Here is a 25,830-nt window from a genome sequence, read left to right as displayed (position 1 = left end):
CATCTAAGCTTGTCAAGGTGATATTAGTACATCTTCATCGCTGGAAATGAAATATATACTATTTTATGTGTAAAATCTTTTCTCTCTGTCAAGGAGGCGGCACGAGTCTAAGAACGAAGTGTGTACCTTTTTTGTTTCTCTTCATGTGATGTATTACTTTGTTCCATAATGAAGGCATGAATGATCCTTTCTTTCTAAATCTAGCATTCTGTGATAGCATTCGCAGAATTGTGACTGAAAGGGCTGTCAGTTGCGTGGTGATTTTCGTGAAATATGCAGTGTTTTATATTATTCAATTATTTTGAAATGCATTATTTTAATGTTTTTCACTGTCCTATGTTTACTGTTTCAGGAGGTCTACCTAGTCAGAGGTGAATCTGCATTAGTGAAGCGAGATAATTGCAATGCTTGCTAACGCTTCTAGTGCAGTTTCGTCTCTAAGCGCAGGGGCTTGGACTGGCGTGCAGTCATCTCGTAGTGCATATGTTAAGTATGAGATTTGTGTGGTAATCAAACATCAGACCTATGGTTTGGGAAAAATGAAGATAATTGCGTAATAAAATGTTCTCGCATGCAAGGACTTGCACATGATATTTCATCTCTAAAATTAACTTTGAAATTTTTTTAATATTTAGCTCCTTTTCATAAACAGATGTAAGTCTTGAGTGGTTTTCAAAATATCGTACTTACTTCTGAAGCCATGCAGGGTGTATGTGTGTATGCATGTATGTATGTATGTATGTATGTATGTATGTATGTATGTATGTGTGTGTAAATAACCAAGTGTCTGTATTTCATGTGCAATTTTTTCATAAACAAATTAGCATCTTTAGTAGTTATTTTAATCAATATTTCTAATCTGAAGTTGCGCACTTCGTATGTGCGGTCTCCTACCATGTAAATAATGCCTTGTGTAATAACAATTTTTGAGGGGTGTGGGGTGTATGTTTGCTTAGTTAAACTGTTGTTGTTTTTTGATGGATAAAAAGTATTAATTCTGAGTCGTTGAAGGTAACAAGGGCGTTCCAGAGGCAATCCGTCAGCCCAATCATAGTAAAGACTCAAGTGTTGTCCGCTCGTTTTGTAGTATGGTTTCTGGTACCATCCAATCTACACAAAATTAAAATATTATGTGTTTTAATATGTTGCCTTTGTAAATAAAAGTACATTATGTGGGCAAGTATGTATTTCATCTCAGTGCACGCATGCGCACGCATGTGTGTAAGTGTGTGCATGTGTGTGCGTGTGTGTGGTAGGATGGTTAAGTATAACATGTAAATAAAACCTGTATGAGATAATATAATTTTTAATTTCTAGATGCAGTAACAGCAACCTAGGATGAAATTTCTACCGTAAGGTTTAAGGGAAGTAAATTTTTTTATTGTCTTACAGAATTTTAGCATGATGGTGAAGCAGCATCATTGTAAAAGGGGAAGAGAGGGAGATGTTTTATTTGACCAATGAAAAGAAAGCTTAAGGAAAGTCTCCTTAAATGTTTGTGAAAAGGGTTTGTTCCTGGAACATAAGCAAATTGTGTCATACTGTGGATGTTCAACTGATTGTTCGCAATGAAATGCTAAAAAATTTTAAACGAATGTTGGTCATAATAAATGTAAAATAAATTTTTAATGTTTTAGTTTTGTAATGTGTTCTTACTTTTAATAAATGTATTAAACATACCCGATTTTTTTATTTCCTTGCATTACTAGTATTATCATTTAGCTACCTGTCTACCCGAGTGTCAGCTTGGCGCCACGAAGTCGGTGACTAACGGGCCTGTTGCAGCATGCGCGTCATGACTGAAGCTCGAGTGCTTGGTGATGACACTTTGACGAGCTGTTTGTGGCAGGCTCAGACATTCATGAGCGCCTCATGGCGCCACAAAGTCGCGGACTAATGTACCAGTTGTGACATGCACGGTCAAGTCTATTGTTTGGGTCCCCTCGACACTGCGAGACGACATTCCTGAGTGATGAGTCACGATGCAGGCAGTGCCTCGCGCCCTAATCTCTAATCACCTAGGTCATTAGTGGTTTTACCCGAGCGTGGTTTCCCATGTTTGGCTGTCAGATTACATTTCTAACCCCACCCCTCACAGACCTGCTACGACATGCAAATGAGTCATGCTGGGTTTTTCCGAAGACAATGGTACTTCCATGTACTACATTCCTATTGGTGGATACAACAGAAATACTCTGTTCCTAATGGTTTTTCCAAGAACAGGCAGGTCCGAGGCTATAAAAGGCCAGGATTAGCTGTCGGAGCTTCAGTGTGTTCTTGGAGTTTGAGTGAGCTAGTTCATGTGTGAGTTTCGCTGCTACCACGATTTCTACCGCCAACGCTACTTCGTGTTCTACAGCTCCACTTCATCGTTTTCTGAGGTATGCTACATGTTTCGTTAATATTTTTATGTTTCTCAGCTTTTTCGTAGGTTATATGCTAGCTAGTTTTTTCTCTGTACACTTATGTGTGGGTAACCAGGAATTGTTTAACTTAAACTTTTAACAGTACTTTAAATATTCTAGCATTTTTGAGTTGTGCATTAGTGTAGTTTTGAGGTTATGTAATCAATCATTTTGAGTTAGCATTGAATATTTTTCAGCTTTAACTTTTATCAGTACTTTAAATATTCTACCATTTTTAGGATTGTACATGAAGGAATAGCTTTGAGGTTATGTTTGCAACTTTTTTTTATTTAGTAACAATGCTAGTAGTTTAGGTTAGTAAGCTTGAGTGCTAGAATTTTGAGGTTATGTTTGTAACTTTTTTATTTAGTTACATTGCTATCAGTTTAGGTTAGTAGGCTTAAGGGATATAGTTTTGAGGTTATGTTTGCAACTTTTTCGTGTTAACATCTAGCTACATTGTATTCTTAATTCTTTTGTTATAGTTCTCCGTGCGTCGAGCTACCGTTACGTGTTCCGTACGTTGAGACCAGTCTAGCGATTGCCGTGATGATGGCATCTACCGTTCAGAAATGCCATTTCTGCTCTGCTACATTCACGGCAGGCCACAACCGCTACCGGCACGAGCGACAGTGTGCCGAGAACCAGCATCGTGACTACCAGCAGTGCCACCTATGTGGAAAGATGGTCGCACGCAGCGATAAGATGCAGCAGCACCTTGCATCATGTGCTGGAGCTGTCGCTACGACATCAGGCATGCGGTGTAGCTTGTGCTACAAGGCCTTCGCCCGTGCTGATTTGGCTAGACGCCATGAGAAGTCGGCTTGCGGTCTTAACCCAAACCGCATAGCACATACCTGCGACAACTGTGCTAAGGAGTTCGCCAGGGCTGATAAGTTAAAAGCCCACATCAAGGTATGCAAGGGGCCTGCTCCGCCTCCAACAAAGAAGCAGAGGATGGTAGCAGTTAAGCCTGCAGTTACGCCCAAGCCTTCGACCAGCCGAACAAAGGTGGTGACCGGGACTGGTTTGGCCAATACCCACGGCTTCATCACCGCCGAAGTGGGTTTCAAGGGTAACTTGAAGACGTACGTGGCAGAAAATACGTCAAGTTCTGCCAAGGATATTTGTACGTACCTGGACTCCATCAAGAACAAAATAATCAACCAACTTGTGGAGGAGATTGAAGAGAATGGACCTCTCAAATTCAATATCGTGCTCGAGTGCGCCTACGAAAAACCCGTAGATGCCTGTGAAGACAAGAGGGCCTTCAAAACCATGAATGTCCCCCTCTACGCAGTTCATGAGGTGGAGGAGGCAGTTACCGAGTCCATCTCTAAGATCTGCAAGGAGGAGGAAGACTACATGGGGAAGGGGTCTGGATGGACTTTGTCTTCCGTTAAGCGGCTTCAACTACGGATAAACAAGCTCGATCCACTCCGTGCCAGCTCCTACATCGAATTACCTACATGCATCAAAGACAAATACGCAGTGATAAATCCGCAAAACCTCGAAGACCACATGTGCTTTAAGTGGTCGATTCTTGTGAAGTACGTGGAAGGTGAGCATCCTGAACGTGTCAACCAGCGCTACCATGACTTGGAGGGGGAGTTCAACTTCAACAACATTGACTTCCCTACTCCAATCAAGCAAATACCACTGTTTGAAAAACAGAACCCCGGAGTCTCCATCAACATCTACAGTATCGACGAGAATCTGAATGTTGTTCCTGCTCGAGTCACTCCTGAAGAAAAAGAACATCATTTCGATCTTCTGCTCTTGGTCAATGACAATTCATCCCATTTCGCCTACATCACTAATTTTTCTGCCCTGGTTCGGGCCCAAATCACTACACATCATGATGCTATTCATGTTTGTAAAAGATGCTTCAAGCATTATGATGATCAGGAAAGGGTTAGCGGGCTCACTGGTCTTCAGTGTTTGGAAAAACACCGTGAGCTCTGCAAACAGCATGCTGCTGTTAGGATGGAGATGCCATCGCCCGATCAAAATGGCTTGCCTCCTGTTCTGCAGTTCAAAAACTTCCATCACAGTGATAAGATGCCCATCGTGGTATATTGCGACTTTGAAGCTATTCTAGAGAAAATCCATACATGTCACCCGAATCCTGATGAGTCATACACGCTGCAGTACCAAAAGCATAAAGCATACAGCTACTGCATTTACGTGAAAGCTGATAATACCATCATTCCTGCACACCTCACTTCAGCACTTCCATCAGAGCCTGAATTGTATCGCGGTTGTGATGCAGAGGATAATTTCATATCCCGCATTGTGGAGATTGGACATGATGTACAGAAAATATTTTCTACGTCTGTTCCTATGACTCCGCTCACACATGCACAAAACACTGCTTTTCTGCAAGCAAGGTGTTGTTGCTACTGTGGAGGAAAGTTCGGAGGAACTGTAAAGAAAGTTCGTGACCACAATCACTTCACCGGCGAATTTATTGGGCCTGCATGTAATGACTGCAACCTTCTCAGGCGCAGACCGAAAAAGTTGATTGTGTTCTTCCACAACCTTGCATACGATCAGAACTTCATTATCAGGAAGTTGGGGTATGATAGTAAAGACATCTTCATCATTCCGAATTCAGAGGAGAAGCTGATAACTTTTTCCAAGAAGTTACATGATAAGTTCAGCATTCAGTTTGTCGATACGTTCCGTTTTATGAGTCGGGGTCTTGCTTCGCTCGCTGAGTTCTTGCCTGCAGACAAGTTTATAAGTACTACTGAGTTTTTCGCGCCTGATGAGTTGGAGTTGGTTACCCGCAAGGGTATATTCCCGTATGATTTTGTAGATTCTTTTGCTCGACTAGATGATACTCGTCTTCCATCCATCGATGATTTCTATAATAGTCTGACTGATTCCATGATTACAGAGATGGAGTACGCTCATGCAGTGAAAGTCTGGGACAAGTTTCAGTGTGCTACTTTGGGGGAGTACGCTGACTTGTACCTAAAGACGGATGTTCTGATTTTGGCGGATGTATTCGAGAATTTTCGTTCCATATGTTTGGAGACATACAGCCTAGATCCATCTCACTATATTTCTTGTCCAGGGTTCGCTTTCGATGCGATGCTTCGAACCAAAGGTGTACAACTAGAGCTTCTTACCGATTATGATATGTACATGTTTGTGGAGGCTGGTATTAGGGGGGGAGTAGCGCAAAGCATTAAACGTCATTGCGTAGCCAATAACTCCTACATACCTGAGACATATGATGCTTCCAAGCCATCCACATTCCTGGAGTACATTGATGCGAATAATTTGTACGGGTGGGCGATGTCTCTGCCGCTTCCAATTCGGCATTTCCAATGGGCAGACACATCAATTGATGTCGTGTCTGTCCCAGATGATTCTCCTACAGGCTACATTATTGAGTGTGATGTGGAGTACCCTCCCGAGCTCCACGAAAGTCACAAAGACCTGCCATTTCTTCCTGTAAATCAGTGTCCGCCCGGCTCAAATCAATCAAAGCTGATGACAACACTTGAAAATAAAGAGCACTACATTGTCCACTACAAAAACCTCCAGCAAGCGGTATCTCATGGGCTGAGAGTGACTAAGATACACCGAATCCTGCAGTTTGAGCAGTCGGCATGGTTGGAGCCCTATATTCGGCTGAATACCAACAAGCGGAAAGCAGCAGCTAACGAGTTCGAGAAGGAGTTCTTTAAGCTCGCTGTGAACTCGACATTTGGTAAACTGATGGAAAATAAAAGGCGGAGGCTCAAAATGGAGTTGGTGTGCTCTGAGAAGAGGTTCAAGAAGTTGGTGTGTCGTCCGTCCTTCAAGGACCGTACAATGTACGAACCGAATTTGTCTCTAGTCCACCTTAATCACGAGACCATCATTTTCGACAAGCCGATTTATGCCGGACTGGCTGTACTAGATCTTTCAAAGACTCTCATGTACGACTTCCACTACAATACCATGAAACCCCGTTACCATGACAATATTCACCTGATGTATATGGATACAGACAGTTTTGTGTATGAGATCCAGACAACAGACTTTTACTCAGACCTCAAAGCCGACCCTACACTGATGGCTAAATTCGACACCAGCTGCTACCCTTCCGACCACCCATGCTTCTCCCCCATCAACGAGAAAGTTGTCGGTAAATTCAAAGATGAATGTGGGGGAGAAGTAATGGAGGAGTTTGTAAGCCTACGGGCCAAACTCTACGCCTACAGGTGTGGCGGTAAGAGCGAGAAAAAGGCCAAGGGCATCCAGCGATGTGTGGTCAAAAACCACATAACATTCGATGACTACCTGGAAGCCCTGCAAGACCACCGCACAATGAGGGCAGGCGTTAGAGCAATTCGCTCCCGTCAGCACATACTCTATACTGAGTACAGCAATAAGCTGGCCATAACGTGGGAGGACGACAAACGGCTGATCTGCGAAGATGGTATCCACACAGTCCCCCACGGATATGTTGGAGGCGACGAATAATTTTTTTTCTGTAAATAGTTTTTGATTTAAATAGTTTGGCAGTTTGGTAGTTGTTTCCATTTGTTGTATAGTTTTTCTGTTTTTTGTTTTATAGTTTTCATTTTGTTGTACAGTTTATGTTTTTGCTGTACAGTTTTCCATTTTTGTTGTACAGTTTATGTTTTTGATGTATAGTTTCCATTGTTTTTGTAAAGTTTCAGTTTTTTGATGTGTAGTGTCTGTTTTTGCTCCACTTTTGTTGTGTAAAATATGTTCTTAATTTAATAAATACAATTTTACCTACATATTGTTTATTATTTTTAATATAGAACCAATATCCCACGAGGTACTGATACTTATAAATGTCTTACAGAATGGTGAAATGTAATTATACACAAACATTAAAAATATATGCTTCCATGCAGCTTTTAAACACATGTACGCAAACATGAACTTGTTTATAAAAGTGAAATAGAACGCAGACATTAAAAATATCTGCTTCCATGCAGCTTTTAAAACATGGGTACGCAAACATGAAATTGTTTAGAAATGTAATTATACACAGACATTAAAAATAATTGCTTCCATGCAGCCTTTTAAATACGAGTACGCAAACATGAGAAGAGAATATTACTTGTGAGTTAGGACTCTGAAAAATTTCTGGCCCCGCTAAGATGGGGTAATAAATGTTTTTTTAATATTATCATTACTTTAACTATCACATCCACAACGTTAGTATAAATAACATATATTTTAGTTAAAACCTATAAATGAAAAGACTTTAAGAAAAAATGGTGGTTACAACAAAGAAATTACTTTGGATTTTGTGGATTTTTGTGGATTTTTGTGGATTTTTGTCTATAAGGGTCATAATAATGCTGGTACGGGATAGAAACTCTACCTTACGTACACTACGTACTTTAGAAACCTACACCCGATGATGACATCCTTCAGATGAAATTAAGATGGCGGTCTCCATTCAATTAGATGGCTGCCTCCAGCAGTCAACGATGGTATATATATATTTTTTCCTGATTTTCTAAGTTAATAATTATGATTTTCTAAGATGGTGGATGTAACGAAAAATTGTAACAGGGATGAGTGGGGTGTTCGATGATGATGTCATTGTAACAGAGGAGCGGGGTGTTAGATGGTGTATTCGTAATGTAGAGGAGTGGGGTGTTCGATGCGTAGGTTTTTTTAATTGAAATTTTATTAAATAATATTTTTTTAATTTTATTTTAAAATTTTGATTATTTAAGTTTTTTTAATTTTTAAATTTTTTTCCATTAAAATCAGATAATAAATAAAGATTTTCAAGATGGCGGACGAAACTCAAAATGGTGAAATGTTCTAGAAAACAAAATGGCCGCCGGACTTGATGTAATCCAAGATGGCCGCCGTAAGTGACGTCATCCAAGATGGCCGTCGGAAGTGACGTAATCCAAGATGGCCGCCGGAAGTGACGTCATCCGAGATGGCCGCCGGAAGTGATGTAATCCAAGATGGCCGCCGGATTGACGTAATCCAAGATGGCCGCCTCGAATCCCCGAATCCCCCTCCCCCCTCCCCTGTCCCCATATGAACTATATATACCTACTAACGCGTCCTGAGTGGCTCGGCCAAATAAGACAACGACTTCTCTCGCAGACGGCCGCCAATCACAAGGAAGAAACAACAGGTGCGGGTATACCTTGTTGCAGTCTAATAGGTATTCAGATCTTTTCGCGAAAAATGCCTGTCCCTATCTATAGGGCTAAGAACACAGCCAACTGTCTGGTCAGCTGAGTGATACAGGGGTTCAAGGTGTGACTGTGCTGGAATGGGTGGCCCTAAACTCTGGTCATAGCCAGAGCCCTAACACCTTTCCCAATTCGCGAATACGGCGCATCCGTATCCACTCACACGGAGGCCTCAAGGTGGAAGGGCTAACACTAAGAGTGCCGGGTTAGGAAAAAGAATCGAGGGGAGACCATCTGGATGGATTTATGTCCGACGAGTTAAAGAGACAAGAGCGTTGGAAAAAAAAAGCCCCATTTCATGAAATATTCTTATTTTCATTTGGATATCCTGTTGGTCAGCTTAGCCATTCTTCTTGCCAATATGCTTTCTTTCAGAATCAAAACACTCTACATCTTTGAAGTAATTTTTGTAGCCATCACGAATTGGAATGCCATTACAATAGCTATAAACATGCGTACCTTCATCGAGTGGTACAACGTTTAAGTTTCGATGTCAGTTGTCTATACTACAAAACGTTACGAAGCTATCCACAGAACCTTTAATAGGGTTATGGTGTTATGGATATTACTTTGATGTTTATGTTTCAGATGCTGAATGCGAGGCAAGATCGATGAAAATGTCATATATTGGCACCTGACGTATCGGCTATATTTTAGGTATTACAAACTGTGCAACCATGAAATCATTAAATAAAGTGGATTGTGGCAAACTAGAAACAAGAAACCCAATTTTTTTTTTTTTAGAATGTGTAGAGTTCCTACCTCTAACTGTTATATATAACTGTTATAAATAACTGTTGTTGTTGTTGTTGAATATGATGTTGATGATATTGATGAAACACACACACAGTTCTCTACCAAAGGGACCAATGGTATGTTTCCGGCAAGGGAAGGAAGAAACGGGAGAGCTAAAAGAAAATTCACCGCCAGTGAGAAGCATAATCACGGTATGCACGAGCGCATGAATATATGCCTTTAGTGTCGTGTTACAGGAACCATCGTATGCCAATAACGATAACGTGTACTTGAAAGTATTTTTTTTTAAATGATCAAAAGTTGAATTACTGCATGGCGAAATTTTACAAAAAAAAAAAAAACCCACATGTTAAAGATAACATAGAGAGTTTAGGCTCTGATTCATACCAGAAGTCTCTATGACACTTCTACGACCTTGTCAGTTCCCAGAATGGCTGTGAGGGGAGGTTGAGAGAAAGTGGTGGGCAACGAAATGTTTAAGCCAATAGAAAAAGTAAAAGACAATTTTTTTTCAACGTAATATATAGAGCGTATGTTCAAGCGGTTCCTTTGAGAAAACATCCAGAGCCCGGAATGTAAATAGGAGGGATTAGAATCGTGTTCGCCGCTCTGCGGTATTTACTTTCTGTCCGAGACGCGAACATTTTTTTGTCTGTAATTTAAATACCCGAAAGTTTTCAGGATGAGTACCAGGAACTTAGAAACATATAATGCCTGAATTTACTTCCTATAGGGCTTACATTTTTGATAAAATTTATGCTTTTTAGATTTAATATTGAAATTTAAGAGTTATAAATTTATCACAGTAGGAGGTTTATATAATTTAAGTTTGTAAACCAACAATTGTGTGTTCACAAAGAAAAGTTAATGTTTTACACTATTGACAGGGTCTATCATAACTAGTGTAAATTCACTTATTTGTTGATTGTGAACATTGTCGTTTTCATTTTTCATAGGAGACACGTAAAATTTATAGGAGCCGGTCATTACAAATAGTGCATTAGATTGTCATAATTAAACAGAAATGTGTGATTTGCGTCTAGAAATTTTGGTATTTACTTTAAAAGCGAATAATTTTATTGATCAGTTAGTATATTTACAACGCTCGCCATTATTTGAAATAATTTGCTTTAAAGTTTGTGTCCGAATTTCGTATTATGACATATAATGTATTATAACGTATTTGCAACATGAAAAACATAAATAACACAGCAAAAATTTGCTCAAGACCGAGGTTAGATATCTACACACATCACTGGCGAGTAATGAAAAACTAGCTCACTTTTTTTTTCTTGAAAGAGTTATCGTTATCTTTACATACCCCCGCGCGCACCTATAATTTTACGCCTTTTGCACGTAGTTATTGCGAGAAAAATTTTAATCTATAAAAATTAATTTTTCTATGCTTCAGCCTATGATTTATTGTTGTTTCAACATGAAAATAATCTTCTTACATCCCGTGTTACTTATTGTGTAATCCATTATACAGACCACTGCTTCCAACATCCCTGACTTGATGTAAGCTTTTGGACATACGCCATTGCTAAGCACATGTATGTCTGTAGAAGAAAACTACAAAAATACCCAAAAGACAAAGAAAAATGGACTAAGAGAACGACCCCCCCCCCCCCCCAAATGATGATGACAGCACAAAAATATTGAACCCAAAAAAATTCAGCACAACAGCTGAACACGACAAAACTAAAATACGAAACAAACACAATAGTTTTCCAAAACAGAAGAGAACGCAAAAAAAAAAACCCACAAATGATGACAGCACAAAACTATTGAAACCAAAAAAAAAAATGCCCTAATTCACCTGAGGCATAATATGCATTTATGTACTTCATCTCGGAAGTGACATCGCAAGAGTTGTTCAAACTACAAGTGAAGCATGCAGGTACGCAAGTGAACAAACAAATGTTTTTACTCGCTTGCTTCCAGATGAAGAAACGTCGCCATTTGGAAAGCACTCTAAAGGTCATACATGACACAACACATCGGGAACTATAAGACTCTTAAAACCAGTTTTTTTCTCTTAATTGTTCACCAAGATTAACATACCAAAAGTAAACTAAATATTTACTGCAACAAGTATAGAAGGACGTAGCAACGAATACATGCACATATAACTTTCACGAAACAAAGTTATGAATTCAATAAATATTGAGCATATAAATTTGTGATTTCGCAATTACTATTTTTTCGGCAGAATATTTTTTTTCTGGTATAAAATGAATTTATTGAAGATAAAAATGTAAGCAACCTGTTGTTTAGCCAGATGATACCATTTGCAGAGGCCAACTATCATGCACGGACCGAGCTGCTTTGATACCACAAGGATAAAGCGAAGCGAGTGGGATCGCGAATAAATACCACGGTCTTGAATTCACAGCATCAGGTAAGTTACAAAAAGAGAGTGTTATGCACAGGTATATTCACCAGTTACGTAAGGCGCGAGGTGTGGCAGATTTAAAACACTGGACTCGTTGGAACGTGCACAATTTATTGAATAAAAAAAAATTGTTTGTCTGTAAAGTCGGTTTACGGACGATAGTTAAACGTGACAACGTCATAACAAAGCATTAATGAAATGATTGCATACTTTTATGAATAAAATTTAATCATTTTTTATCGAATTATCACTATTTTGTATGGATGCAAAGGAGGAGTGAAATGAAATCTACAATTTAATTGATAAATTTACTTTTATTTGCACTCATTAATTCAAATATGTTTATTACTTTAACGAAGAGATTAATTTAACTATAACATTTATACATGTTTGCTATTTAACTTCTTCCAATCTGTGTTATTCTGTTAAGGATAGGACGATGATAGGAAAAGTAGGAAACGAATGGGAGTGTTTCAAGTTTAATGTGCCTCGAAAAAAGTCAAATCGATGGTTGTTCCAATCGAGTGGAAGTGAGATATATGTGGCGTAAGTGTACAATGAGCGTGACGGGTCACAGCGTAACGGGTCAATGTGCTTAACGGGACACTTTTTCGTACGTGCGGCTGACGTTCATAGATTTATTAGACGTCATTCAAAAACATAAGCTCCTTACGTACAGTGTATTGCATGCCTTACGTGAATGATACCGCATTTTAAAACACGCAGGCATGACTGGTGCGGCTTCCCCGCCGAATAACTGCCTTCCTGAAATGGAACCTACATGTCGCGGGCTAAGTAGGCCACGCTCCCTGGATGCAGTGAGCCCAATTACACGAGCCACCTGATTGTCCGTCCTAAAAGCCATCGATCTGTTTAAAAATCGTCACGTAGAAAGCGTTAGCGCACAGAACTCATGTCACTCAAGTTTACACACCTCGGTAGTGCGTTGTAGATTCACGCTCAACGTGCTAAGAACTTACAAAACAGTGAATTAATAAAAGGTTTTTTTAAAATTCTTTTACACTGATAATAGTGAACTATAAGATACAGGATGAGAAAATAAACACACGATATTCCTCAGGTTTGTGACTTTTTATTTAGAGTGTTTGTAGATACATTTTGTGGTAATGAAACGCTAACTTAAGAAAAAAAGTAATGCGTTTTAAAATAGATTTGATTTATTTCGCCATGATTAAAAATTAAGAAAGCATCAGTTTTATTAACACTTCTTGATTTTTCCCGGTACATATTTTTACGTTTACGTTGATTGGTCAAATGAAAAAGTGTGACGTGTTCGTAAGCACCCTGTATGTCGTTCTCACAAATTTGCAATGCACAGTCCTTTGCGCGCATCACCTTTAATTCCCTATAGGATTCGCACACACTCACACAACAACAACACAGTGATAGGTGTGACAGTTGTATTGTAGTCAAAGATATTTTGGAAGTCGTTTGAGTTGAAACCTCTAACCCCACTCTTAATTGTGGCTTAAGCTGCCCGTGATAACGAGCTTCTCATATTTAATGCACGTAGCATGTGTGTAGGCATGCATGGATATTGTTTCGAGGATGCTAGAGATGAGCGACGAGGCAGGCCAGTCGGCCCGGTGGTCCCGGGGCGGTCCCGGGCACAGGTGGTGCCCGTCACCATGCCACATGGTGATCCGATTAGAGCGGCGCCTGTCTGCTCCTTTGCGAATGCTGCACGTCCCCAGAAGTTGACGCCCGCGTAAAGTGGCGTAACCAGGACGCCACTGTTCTCGCAACTCCAGGTGTTTCGTCGACCTCGATGACGCGTCGCTTCAAAGCGCTACGAGATGTTTCCAGAGCGGGGCTCCGAGAGGGTGTATAAAAATAACCCAGACTTTAATAATATAGAATTTGACTCACAAATAAAAAAAAAACAGAGAAAACAATAAACTTCCGTTTACTAGACCTAGGTAATCGAATAGTATTACTATCAAACGCATTTATCCGAATAATTGTGACATCTAAAAGATGTAATTCATTCTTGAACATTAACACCAAGATAAGTTAAAAACTCATCTGGACGGTTAAATCAAGCAAGAATGATATTAAATCGGAATGGATTAATTTATGGACGATGCGATGCTCAGAGATCTGTGGAACAAATCATAGACTTTTTTTTAGCCATTGTTGTGGAAAGTGTACCGTTTAGTAACTTTATTAAATGAATGATAAATTCATCAAATGACTGAATGCAAGTGAGTGAGTGAGTGACGGGCAGGTGGCGACACAGGCGGACACTCGGAGTGACCTAAGTGAAAGAGGGTGAGTGATGAAGTACGAGTGGTGACAGGCTTCTTGTGTGGTGATTGCTGCGTCGGGAAGCGCTGTTGTGTGCGCGGCGGACAAGCGAGCAGCGTGAGGCAGTATGCAGGGGGGGGGGGAAGAGGAAAACCCTTCTGTTCACAGTGAGAGAGAGCCAAACCCCCGATCGTGCATCTAAGGTTTTTTTTTTGGTTCATTGTAAATAAATATGGCGGTGTTGATAAAAGGAAAGACCATAAACAAGGCAAACGGTATTTATTTGTAATCGCCGCCATATTTTCCGTTTGCCGTGTGTCCGTGAACGTTTATTTTTAACAACTAATGATAACTAATGGTCAATTAGGTTTGGTGGTAAGCTACATTATAAATACTTTAAAACTTTGCGGACGGTTGATTTGGTTAGGATAGCTACATTAAAGATACTGTGAAAGCATGTAAACGGTTTCCTAGCGCTGGATAGCTACATATTAAAAAGTTATTTGCTAAGCAACCATAAAATGATTTTACAGTATTTTTGGTGTAGCTATACTTACCAAATATAACCAACCGTCCACAATGTTTTAAAGTATTTATAATGTAGCTAACTTATCCTGATCGACCGCAAAATTTAATGCCACACCGGTTCATACAATGAGATAGAACGGCGTATGACGTATGAGTAAGCTACATACCAAAATAATACACCTGTTGTGGTACGGGAAAAACAAAAGCGAGCATGAACTTCGGGGGAATTCGGGTGTGGCTCTCTCGTCTGTGAAATGAAGGCTTCCCGTGTTGGGGCAAAGGTGCGTGGCAAGAGACGAACCCGGCTCCAGTGGGGAGAGTGAACTGCGGAACTTACGAAGGTATGATTAATTTTTGGACAGACATCAGGATTGTTATAATTGAAGAAATAGTGTAAATATTAGTTAGTAAAAAAGCTCTAAATTGTATTAATTCGGCTATCCTTTCCGTAACTGTTCCACCCCACTGGAAACAATATCTTAATCTTAATATATATATATATATAAATCCAGTGTCCTGATGTCAACCGATTTCGATGAAAATTGGCATTTATGTGTAATTTTTTCCAACTCGATAGATAATATAGTTTTTATTTCGATTAATGGTCTTAATAATTAATAATTAATAATAAATAAATAACCGATCACCATGGGTAAACAAAAAATCATAGGTCATAGACATACAAACAGTTATTGTGTGACATTTCTATATGTCCAACACACTGTCATATAGCGCTATCCAGTTTGCTTTAACTCGCAGACAATAAAGCTCCATGTGTTTAGCCCGGGCAACGCCGGGTACTGCAGCTAGTACAAATTTAAATAATCAGAAATAAGTGAGAAAAGATGGAATGAGCAACCACTATTGATCAATGTACAACTTCGGAAACAAAATTAACTCGCTTATAAAATTTTACCTGCGATAAGACATACAATTGGACAACAAAACATTTTTGTAATACAGATTGTAAAACGAACATTACATTTTCACTAGAAAATAGGAATACTGCACTTTGATTCTTGGTCAATTTGAGCGGATATAATCAATAATAAAACCTGATTAAGGGTATTACAAACTACACACGAGTTATGTTACACACCCCACATAGTGAAACTACTATCATTTAAATTTGACATCAGTGCACAGGGTATATGCACCTTAGTTACGCCATTTTTTGTCGGAGTGATTGCGTGTTAAATGCTTCTAAACCACCGTCACTGGGCTTTAGTGATACTATCGATTATTTTATACTGACACTATCTTTATTGGTTTATATTGCAAAGAAATTCCATTAGTCTGTTTCAGTTTTCATTACTTAAACACAAACGAGACGTATTTCCATAGCAACCAGACAAGACAACACAAGATTATCAACATTTACATTGTTACCCACGGTGAAGTTTGTTTCAATACCAAGTAATTTTGCAATGAGTGAGTCCTACGAGTGAAGTAAGTAATAATATGTAATGAATTTCACTTGTAAAATGACAAACAAGATCACAACTGTTTTTGTGCAAAAATATTTTTTAGTTTGCACTTTATTTCATATACTAGCATATATATCTGGCTTTTAATTAAGTTTTGGTGTAGATGTAACTTAGGTTCACTTTCTACTGCGCCATACCTGAGCTTGAGATAAATGTCAGTGAATTTTATTACATTATTGCTTAATACGTTTATCTCTCTCTATCAATATCTCTCTATGTCTGTATCTCTAACTATATATATCTACATATATATCACTACGTCTCTCTACCTCTCTAGCTTTATCACTATCAATTTATCTCCATCTCTCTATATATATCTCTCGCCTCTATACACCTATATATATCACCCTCTATAAATCTATATATTTCGCTCTATATATATCAGTATATATTATTATAGCTATCACTCTAGCTGATTATTTATGCCTCTCTCAATCTCTCAAACTACCTGTATCTTTATGGTTTTCTTTATCACTCTATCTCCCTCTATCACTCTTTTTTAATTCTCACTCTCTAATCTCTTTTTATATCGCTATATCCCTTAGTCTAGTTATCTACCTATCTTGTATTTAATTCAATTCTGCAATGCGTGTGCACTCACTCATACACCGAAAACACATGAACCGTCTCTAAATTATATGACACACGCACATTTGTTGAAACGATACGCTTGCCACCCAAAATGGTTGTACTGATTCAGAAACCTTCGCGGGCATGCGCACAACAACTCACCAAAGGTTCATCGAAACGCATAGGAACGCATACGGAACAAACAAACAAACAAACATTCATATTTACCACACTTTTATTAGCTTCACCTGTATGTATGAACGGACTATGTAATAAACTCTTTCCATTCAATTTTTACCCGCTTTTCGACGCCCGAATGTGTTGAGAATTTGCATACATATAATTAACACCTGACAATACAATATTTTGATAACTTAAGACATAAGTTAAAACTCAATGCTTTTTCGAATTGGAGTGTTTCCGATACAAAATGTCAGGTTATGGTGGAAAATGTGCCCGGGTAAGAAAAAAAAGGGGGTGGGGGGTGGTTGGGTGGCTGTAATGCCCCTAAACTTTGAAAATTTTAAAAATACTTTCTTTCGGATTTAAAGTTTTTCTGAAGTCTGGTTATGATGGAAAATGTACCCGGGTTTCGACTTTCTTCCTCTTGGAGGGGGGAGGGATTAATAACCCTAAATTTCGAAAATTTTAAAAAATATATCCTTTTTTTAATTTAGATTGTTTCCGAGGTCAGGTTATGGTGGAAAATGTGCGCGGGGTTCGTTAATGGCAATATGGGTACTAAATCCGAAATTATCTGGCCACTCTTCCGGGGTGATCAAGTGTATGATACGTACATTCCATCAGTCCGTGTTGATTTCGGCACAGATTATGTTCATATAATTAAACCGATAGCCATTCAGTTTCCAGCGAAATACAGCTGTGGTACGGCTGAAAGGCGAACGTTACCATTATCACTGAGTTGGGTATCTACCGTGCATAAAATTGAAGGCTGCACTGTAGATTATGTGCAAAATTCACGGACCGCAAACCCCCCCCCCCCCTCTTCAGTAAATATCCGCGGGCCCCTCTTGCGTCCATGAAGCACCCTTTATTAATTTTAAGTTCATTATCGTTATTAAGTTCATAAATTCATTTTCATAATGACTATATTCTAAAATTTTCGTATTGACTACATCCTATATTTGTGATAGAAAAACCTATTACAAATCATATTGTTATTACTGATAGAAAATTTAAGACAAATGATATCAAGCACATCACGTTTTTAGTTATACAGACTTGTGGTGTATTATTTGGATGTTGGACAAAAAAAACCCAAAATTTAATTTAATTTTTTAATTTTTAGTTCACTCAACAATAAAAGCGTTTATTTTTAAACTATAAGCTTATTATACGTATAGATTAGCCTTTGTAGAGGTACGATTTGTTTTGTTACCCAACTGCTAACCAGCTGACCCCAACTTCAAGACATAAAACCACTCCAGAGATTAATACCATCATGGATACAGATCGCGCACCACCATTATTATTCGGACCATCGAAAAGAGACGTCTCGTACGCCACCTATTGTACGTTATATCACCCAGACAGTGACATTCCTCGTACTTCAAAGATCAAGTAGTGTGCAAGTTTCATTGCAATCTGATGAATGGTTTAATTACACATAAGGACAACCAACCTACTAACCGAGTAACCGAGTAACCGACTAACCAACAAACCAACCAACAAACCAACCAACCAACCAACCAACCAACCAACCAACCAACCAACCAACTCACCAACCCACCAACCAAACATTCATTTATATGTAACACACATGTTTTTCTTTTGTTTCAGGAATGAACTGTCTACTCAAGTCAGCCGTGATAGCCCACGCAATAGCGACATTGAATGGACTATCGTCGAAGAGATTACACCAGCATCCTAGTGATGTATCATCAGAACAAATATTCCTTACTGAAACCTTAACCAGAATTTTTTTCGAAAACCGAACGTACTTGCTAGTTATTTGTACGGAATACACACAGGATTACACGGGAATAGATAGTTTCATATTCAAAATACATGATGGATTTATAGCTCCCCTTCTGATCGTGCAAAATTTGACAGAAGAAACACATTACCACCAGTTTGCAGTAACAGACACAACAGAAAACAGCGTGGGGTTTGTTTATTTTATAGAAAGTCTCACCGAGAAATGTTTCGTGGAACCAAAATGGCTGCGAGCTGCTATTTGGAGTTCAAGAGCAATTTTTGTATTGGTTGTAAAAGAAGAAGCTTTAAACGTGTCTTCACAAGTACACCAAATGTTGAGAGACTGCTGGGAATCGTATAACATACTAAATGCCGTCGTCATCTGTAGAACGCAATCTACAACCTATCCTGATGACATAAGTGGAACAAAAAATCTTTTTAGCGCATTTACTTACAATCCATTTCTTGGTACGGGTAACGGGGAAATTGTGACCTTGCCGGTAGACAAATCAAGTATTGATGCTCTCGTAAGAAAACTGTACGACTGCAATGGACACGTGTTTAACTACACAAGTGCCAAGTACCACCCGATGCTGCAGTACAAAACGGATCCAAGCGGGAAACTACAACTTGCCGGTCCGGACGGAATCATCGACGGCATAGTCGTCCGGAAGCTGAACGGGAGTGTGAACGCGCTCCCCGAGTCCAGGGCATTCTTCAGGAACGACGAGACGCACAACAAGCTGCTGATCGCGAACGAGTACCTGCTCATGCACTTCGTGAGGCGGTACGCGGTGTACCCTCACGACCAGGCGTGCGTGACGTTCGTGGTGCCCAAGTCGGAGCAGGTGCCGGCGTACCTGGGCGTGGTGATGCCCTTCACGGCGGGGACCTGGGGAGCGTACTGGGGGACCTCGGCGCTGCTGGGGACCGTCTGGCTGGGAGTCGCCGGGACCTCCCCGATGGATGCAGTGTCCCTGGTGCTGTGGGGCTCCACGCTCCGCAGGCCCGTCCGACTAGCGCAGAGGCTGGTGGTGTGGTGGTGCCTGGTGCACAGCCTGGTGATGACCAGCTGCTACCAGGGCTCCCTGGGCAGCTACCTCTCCACCGCGCACTTCTACCCGGACATGAGCTCCGCCCAAGAGCTGCTCCTGTCCTCCTGGCCCATCTCCATCGCCATGGACGACGAGGAGACCAAGGACATGTTCGATCAGACGGAGTTCGACGAGCAGACCTTGCAGCTGGCGGAGAAGCTGATGGTCATCATCGACGACGACGAGGCGTTCCGCATGCTGTCGCGCCACAGGAACGTGAGCCGGGTGTACTTCAGGACTCCGGCTGAGCGCCAGGTGTCGCGCCCCGAGTACCGCAGGGACGGCTTGCCCCTCATGCACGTGCTGGAAGGCTGCCTCTTCAAGTTCCCGCTGGCGTTCATAGGGCGCAGCACGAGCAACCCCTTCCTGCACCGCATCAACGCCGTGGTGCAGCGGCTGAGCGAGGCCGGCGTCCTGGCCAAGGTGAGGCGGGATTACCTGGACGAACCGCTCAGGAATACCACCCTCGGCAAGACAAGAACACTTAAAATCTTGACTTTGAACTACCTGCTGATTCCATTCGCGCTTCTTGGTGTTGGACTACTCCTCGGAATGTTGGCTGCAGTGCTAGAATTTATAGTCAACAGTTTTCACATGTTGTGAACTTTTCAACGAAGTCAGTGCAACTTCTTAACGAAGTCTTCTCACAAGGAAATGCCTTAAAATATCTGTCCATTGCTATATACATGAAAGTCCATAACTCATTTATTTATGAACGTCAAAGAAAAATAATACAGTCTCAAAGAATGCCAAATACATATTTAATTGAAACATTGTACTTGAGAAACTCTCATCTTCACGGGGCGACTGAAATGCTGACCCTTGGAAGGGCAGCCCTTCATTTTTTTTTCTGACAGTGGTTAGTTTGTAAAGCGACTGGAAGGGCAGCCCTTCTAGTATCTTAAAATGTGTCTATTTTCGTAATTTTATAATCCTGAATTGTTGCCCCTTGGAAGGGCAGCCCATCAGGAAATCTTTAACAGTGGTGTTTTTGAAAGGTTGTCTGAATTGTTGCACCTTGGAAGGGCAGCCCATCAGGATTTTTCTGACAGTAGTGATTTTGAAAGGTTGTCTGAATTGTTGCCCCTTGGATGGGCAGCCCTTCAGGATTTTTCTGACAGTGGTTAGTTTGTAAAGCGACTGGAAGGGCAGCCCTTCCAGTATCTTAAAATGTGTCTATTTTTGTAATTTTATAATCCTGAATTGTTGCCCCTTGGAAGGGCAGCCCATCAGGAAATCTTTAACAGTGGTGTTTTTGAAAGGTTGTCTGAATTGTTGCACCTTGGAAGGGCAGCCCATCAGGATTTTTTTGACAGTAGTGTTTTTGAAAGGTTGTCTGAATTGTTGCCCCTTGGATGGGCAGCCCTTCAGGATTTTTCTGACAGTGGTTAGTTTGTAAAGCGACTGAAAGGGCAGCCCTTCCAGTATCTTAAAATGTGTCTATTTTCGTAATTTTATAATCCTGAATTATTGCCCCTTGGAAGGGCAGCCCATCAGGATATCTTTAACAGTGGTGTTTTTGAAAAGTTGTCTGAATTGTTGCCCCTTGTATGGGCAGGCTTTCAGGATTTTTCTGACAGTGGATAGTAAGTTTTCAGGATTATTTAAACACTTAAAGAAACATGTTTTCAGAAATTGGATGGGTTGCTCTTCCAGTCGTTGTACAAACAAACCATTGCCAGAAAATTCCCGAGGGGCTGCCCTTCCAAGGGGCAACAATTCAGACAACCTTTCAAAAACACTACTGTCAAAAAAAATCCTGATGGGCTGCCCTTCCAAGGGGCAACCATTCAGACAACCTTTCAAAAACACCACTGTTAAAGATATCCTGATGGGCTGCCCTTCCAAGGGGCAACAATTCAGCTCCCCCATCTTCACAGCAGTTGGCATCGGCAAACAGAGAATCATCTCGCTTTTGAGAAACCTGGCTTTCACTAAGACAATTTAATGTACAAAGCTGTGTGAATAAGGACGTATAAATACTTCTTCGATATGTATATGACGAAGACCTATGAGGGAAATCTCCGATTCTTAGGACACGCACCCTTAAATTTTACAAAGTATTTATTTTTCCTAAATCATTTAAGTTTGGCATACCTTCACGTAAATTTTACTGCCAGATAGTAAGCATTTTAACGGTTTTTGAAGCATAATACGTTATATAAAGCAAGTTAGTTGTTTTATAAATATTTATAGGGAAATAAATACCTTTTCCAATCACACCACTACGAAATATTGTAAACAAATAATTTTATTTTTTGTTAATTGTTATTTTTAATCTGATTTAATTGTAAATAATCATGGCTGATGATTTAGACGTATTTTATAGTAGAGTTTGCTACTGCAAGTGGTTTTTAAATGCAAAATCTACAATGTATTAGCGTACACCACCAACGAACACCATCATTATTTTTAATTTACTTATATTATATTGCTGTGTTCTAAGAATTTAACCAAATTAAAATGGATATAAGTCATAAAGCACTAAGCAAAAGTTGTGTCTAGTGAGGATCTAACATCTTATTAAATTTGTTCGTTTAACATCAAATTCTTTAATCAAGGATGTGCGTTACCTCTTTTTATCTCTCCATATTTTATTTTTATTGACACGAATTTTCAATAAAATTTCTAACCATAAATAAAATTTTTGTCAATAATTAAAGATGGTCAGTTTTCGAAGAACATTTAAAAATTGGAAGTGATTTGGTGAATTTTGATTTTCAATTTGGAACGTTCTTACATACTGTAGGTTGGACATTCCCGTACAATGAAATTCTTACATCACGATGCGGTTTGCATAGCGTAGCCGTCGGACACTCTGAGGACTTATTTGCTACTAGACTTCGTCCGCGTGGAATATTGTCTTTGGGTAGCATTTTAAATTATTCAGGCTAATTATTTTACAATTAATAATGAATTTTCAGCGGAAAAAATCAGTATTCGCATGCGTGTGGCACAGTCGTCTGCCCTCACGTGTCTGCCCACTCGGGTAAGCACACTTAGGCATACTACCCCACCTAGACCAGGCTGCGCTCAGCCCCCCCCCCCCCCCTTCTGCAACCCCCCACCACCCGCGCAGCACAGCGCTCATTGTGTACGGCGCGGTGCTTGGCAAGTTTCCTACTCGCGTTAACTTCAGTTCCACATTTTGTAATGACTCCGTAAATGTTACATCAGAATAGCTCTTAATACTTTGACTCTTGTCGCAAACTTATAAAACATTCACATAAACCTTACATTATTCCATACAAACTTTCATCCCCTATTCCCTATTATTTTACATCCTTGAGGGTAAAACTTTTACAAACTTTGAATGTAATATTTACTTATATCGAATCAACAGCCTAAAAAAAATAAGTTTCAAGCTCTAAAAATGACGATACTTCCATACAACTTTTCATCCCCCTTTTCAACCCCTTACAACCCTTTTTTTTCGCATTAAAAAGTAGCCTTTGTCCTTTCTCAGGCTCTAGACTATCTGTGTACCAAATTTCATTTAAATCGGTTCAGTAATTTTGGCGTGAAAGCGCGACAGACAGACAGGCAGAGTTAGTACTTTCGCATTTATAATATTAAGTAAGGATGGATAACGTTATTTTTAGTCTCGTCAAGTGCCAAAACAAGGAAGATGGTCAGTTTATGAGTAAAGTACATATATGGTACAATGAAAAAAAAAAAAAACCGAAAAGGCAGCCATGCAGAAGTGAAAACTTAAAATTTTGTTTCTTTAAATGTGTAATATGACATCATTTCTACGTCAAATGTACGAAAGAAAATGATCTTGGTATTACATCACTACTAGCATGTCGATGACGCGAACCCATAATTTTTGCTCCTACCAACAATAATTTTAAAATTAGAAGAAATGAAGTTTTATCATTAAAAAATAAAAGAACTTAAATCCACAAATACTCAAAAGACCTCTCATAAATCAATAACCTGACATTTGAAGAACATCATTACGTAAATAAATAAACAAAAGAAAAACATAACCTCAACTTAACAACCTACTAAATAATAGCCAATAAGTACTCGCAATATGTACCATATAATTACGTTAAAATTTCCTTGGAAAATGAAAATAAAAAGGAAATCATATAACTTTAAAAATAGAATAAATGAAATTTTATCCTTGAAAAATCAAAATAACTATTAACTTAAATCCACAAATAGTCTACATTCACTAGGTAAATAAATAAACAAAAGAAAATCGCTCAGCGCGGTCAATTTAACTTCACTTGCTGCTACTACAGCATGTCGGTGATGCGAATTCACAAGATTTTACATCCAAAAAAGAGTTCAACACGCACATGATACAGTCGAGTATATACAATGTATTAGTGTGTATATGCGTATACACGTACACAGGCCGCTGCGCGTCGCCAGTCTGGCGCAACACGTCACTAGCATGTCGGTGACGCGAACCCATCAGTTTTGCCGCTACCGAAAATCGCTCAACGCGGCTAAATAAGTTTTCACTTCCAAAACAATGTTCTTAAAAAAGCATAACTAGCAAATTTTAAAATTAATATAACCAAATAGTTCTTTTAGGATAAGTCTTTAACTGCGCGCACTATATTATATCATGTATACCGGTTGGATCCCAATTTAGAGATTCCTTGTAGTTTTTTGACGTGACAACGTCTAATAAATCGCTGAACGCTGGCTGCACGCACGAAAAAGGATGACTCATTGTCCCGTTATGCTTTGTCCCGTTACGCTCATTGTACGCTTGCGCCGCATCAATCTCTTCCATTCGATTGGAACAACCATAATTTTGACTTTTTCGAGGCACATTAAACTTGAAACACTCCCATTCGTTCCTACTTTTCCTACCATCGTCCTATCCTTAACAGAATAACACAGATTGGAAGAAGTTAAATAGCAAACATGTATAAACGTTATAGTTAAAATAATCTGTTCGTTAAACATATTTGAAATAATGAGTGCAAATAAAAGTAAATTTATCATTAAATTGTAGATTTAATTTCACTCCTTCTTTGGATAAAAGTTATAGTTAAAATAATCTGTTCGTTAAAATAATAAACATATTTGAATTAATGAGTGCAAATAAAAGTTAATTCATCAATTGAATTGTAGATTTCAGTTCACTCCTTTGTATCCATACAAAATAGTGATAATTTAATAAAAAATATTCAATTTTATTCATCAAAGTATGCAATCATTTTATTAATGTTTTGTTATGACGTCGTCACGTTTAACTATCGTCCGTAAACCGAGTTTACAGACAACCAATTTTTTTTTCGTTAACGCACTCTTCCACTCACGAAATATAATTTTCTTTGGGGTTCACGGTACAAGTCCGGGGCGTCGGGCATGATCGTTGCAGACTGTGTTGTAGCGCCATTTCACGACCCACCTGTTGCAGCTGACGCCACTGGAAGGTCGGTAAGGCCTGCCATAGACACCTACCTTTCAGTCCGCGGCGTCATTCCTCTTGTGATTCGTCGACGATAGCACTGGGCGACCGGTGGGAATCGCTACAGTTCTTCTGCTCGTCAACCTACCAGTACCAGTACCAGTACCCGGGCTGCTAGCTAGCGGCGCTCTAGTTGCCCGCTTCGCCGCACTCGCTCCGCGGCGCTGCAGTCGTCTCCTGACGTCACCGGAGCACGCAGGCTTCTAGCTAGCGGCGCTCTAGTTGCCCGCTTCGCCGCACTCACTCCGCGGCGCTGCAGTCGTCTCCTGATGTCACCGGAGCACGCAGGCTACTAGCTAGCGGCGCTCTAGTTGCCCGCTTCGCCGCGCTCGCTCCGCGGCGCTGCAGTCGTCTCCTGACGTCACCGGAGCACGCAGGCTACTAGCTAGCGGCGCTCTAGTTGCCCGCTTCGCCACGCTCGCTCCGCGGCGCTGCAGTCGTCTCCTGACGTCACCGGAGCACGCAGGCTTCTAGCTAGCGGCGCTCTAGTTGCCCGCTTCGCCGCACTCACTCCGCGGCGCTGCAGTCGTCTCCTGATGTCACCGGAGCACGCAGGCTACTAGCTAGCGGCGCTCTAGTTGCCCGCTTCGCCGCGCTCGCTCCGCGGCGCTGCAGTCGTCTCCTGACGTCACCGGAGCACGCAGGCTACTAGCTAGCGGCGCTCTAGTTGCCCGCTTCGCCACGCTCGCTCCGCGGCGCTGCAGTCGTCTCCTGACGTCACCGGAGCACGCAGGCTTCTAGCTAGC

At 40.2% G+C, this 25,830-nt stretch overlaps 2 protein-coding genes across 2 annotated transcripts in view; both read left to right on the top strand.

Annotated features, from left to right (window-relative positions):
- The window catches only part of LOC134538810 (uncharacterized), a 40,749-nt gene extending 31,417 nt beyond the window's left edge, over window positions 1-9,332 (top strand). The window contains exon 10 of the mRNA XM_063380312.1: window positions 9,197-9,332. The gene's annotated coding sequence lies outside the window, so the exon portion shown is untranslated. The remainder of the gene's footprint in view (window positions 1-9,196) is intronic.
- Window positions 9,333-14,821: 5,489 nt separating this feature from the next.
- On the top strand, window positions 14,822-20,398 carry LOC134538809 (uncharacterized). Its single transcript, XM_063380311.1, has 2 exons — window positions 14,822-14,896; window positions 18,413-20,398. Exon 2 carries the CDS (start codon window positions 18,415-18,417, stop codon window positions 20,245-20,247), a length of 1,833 nt encoding a protein of 610 aa, XP_063236381.1. The 5' UTR covers window positions 14,822-14,896; window positions 18,413-18,414; the 3' UTR covers window positions 20,248-20,398.
- Window positions 20,399-25,830: the final 5,432 nt, after the last annotated feature.

This window comes from Bacillus rossius, chromosome 14 (genome assembly GCF_032445375.1).
Source record: "Bacillus rossius redtenbacheri isolate Brsri chromosome 14, Brsri_v3, whole genome shotgun sequence".
Taxonomy (NCBI): Eukaryota; Metazoa; Arthropoda; class Insecta; order Phasmatodea; family Bacillidae; genus Bacillus; species Bacillus rossius.
Note: the sequence above shows the minus strand (reverse complement) of the source record. Positions and strands in the feature narration are given on the sequence as shown.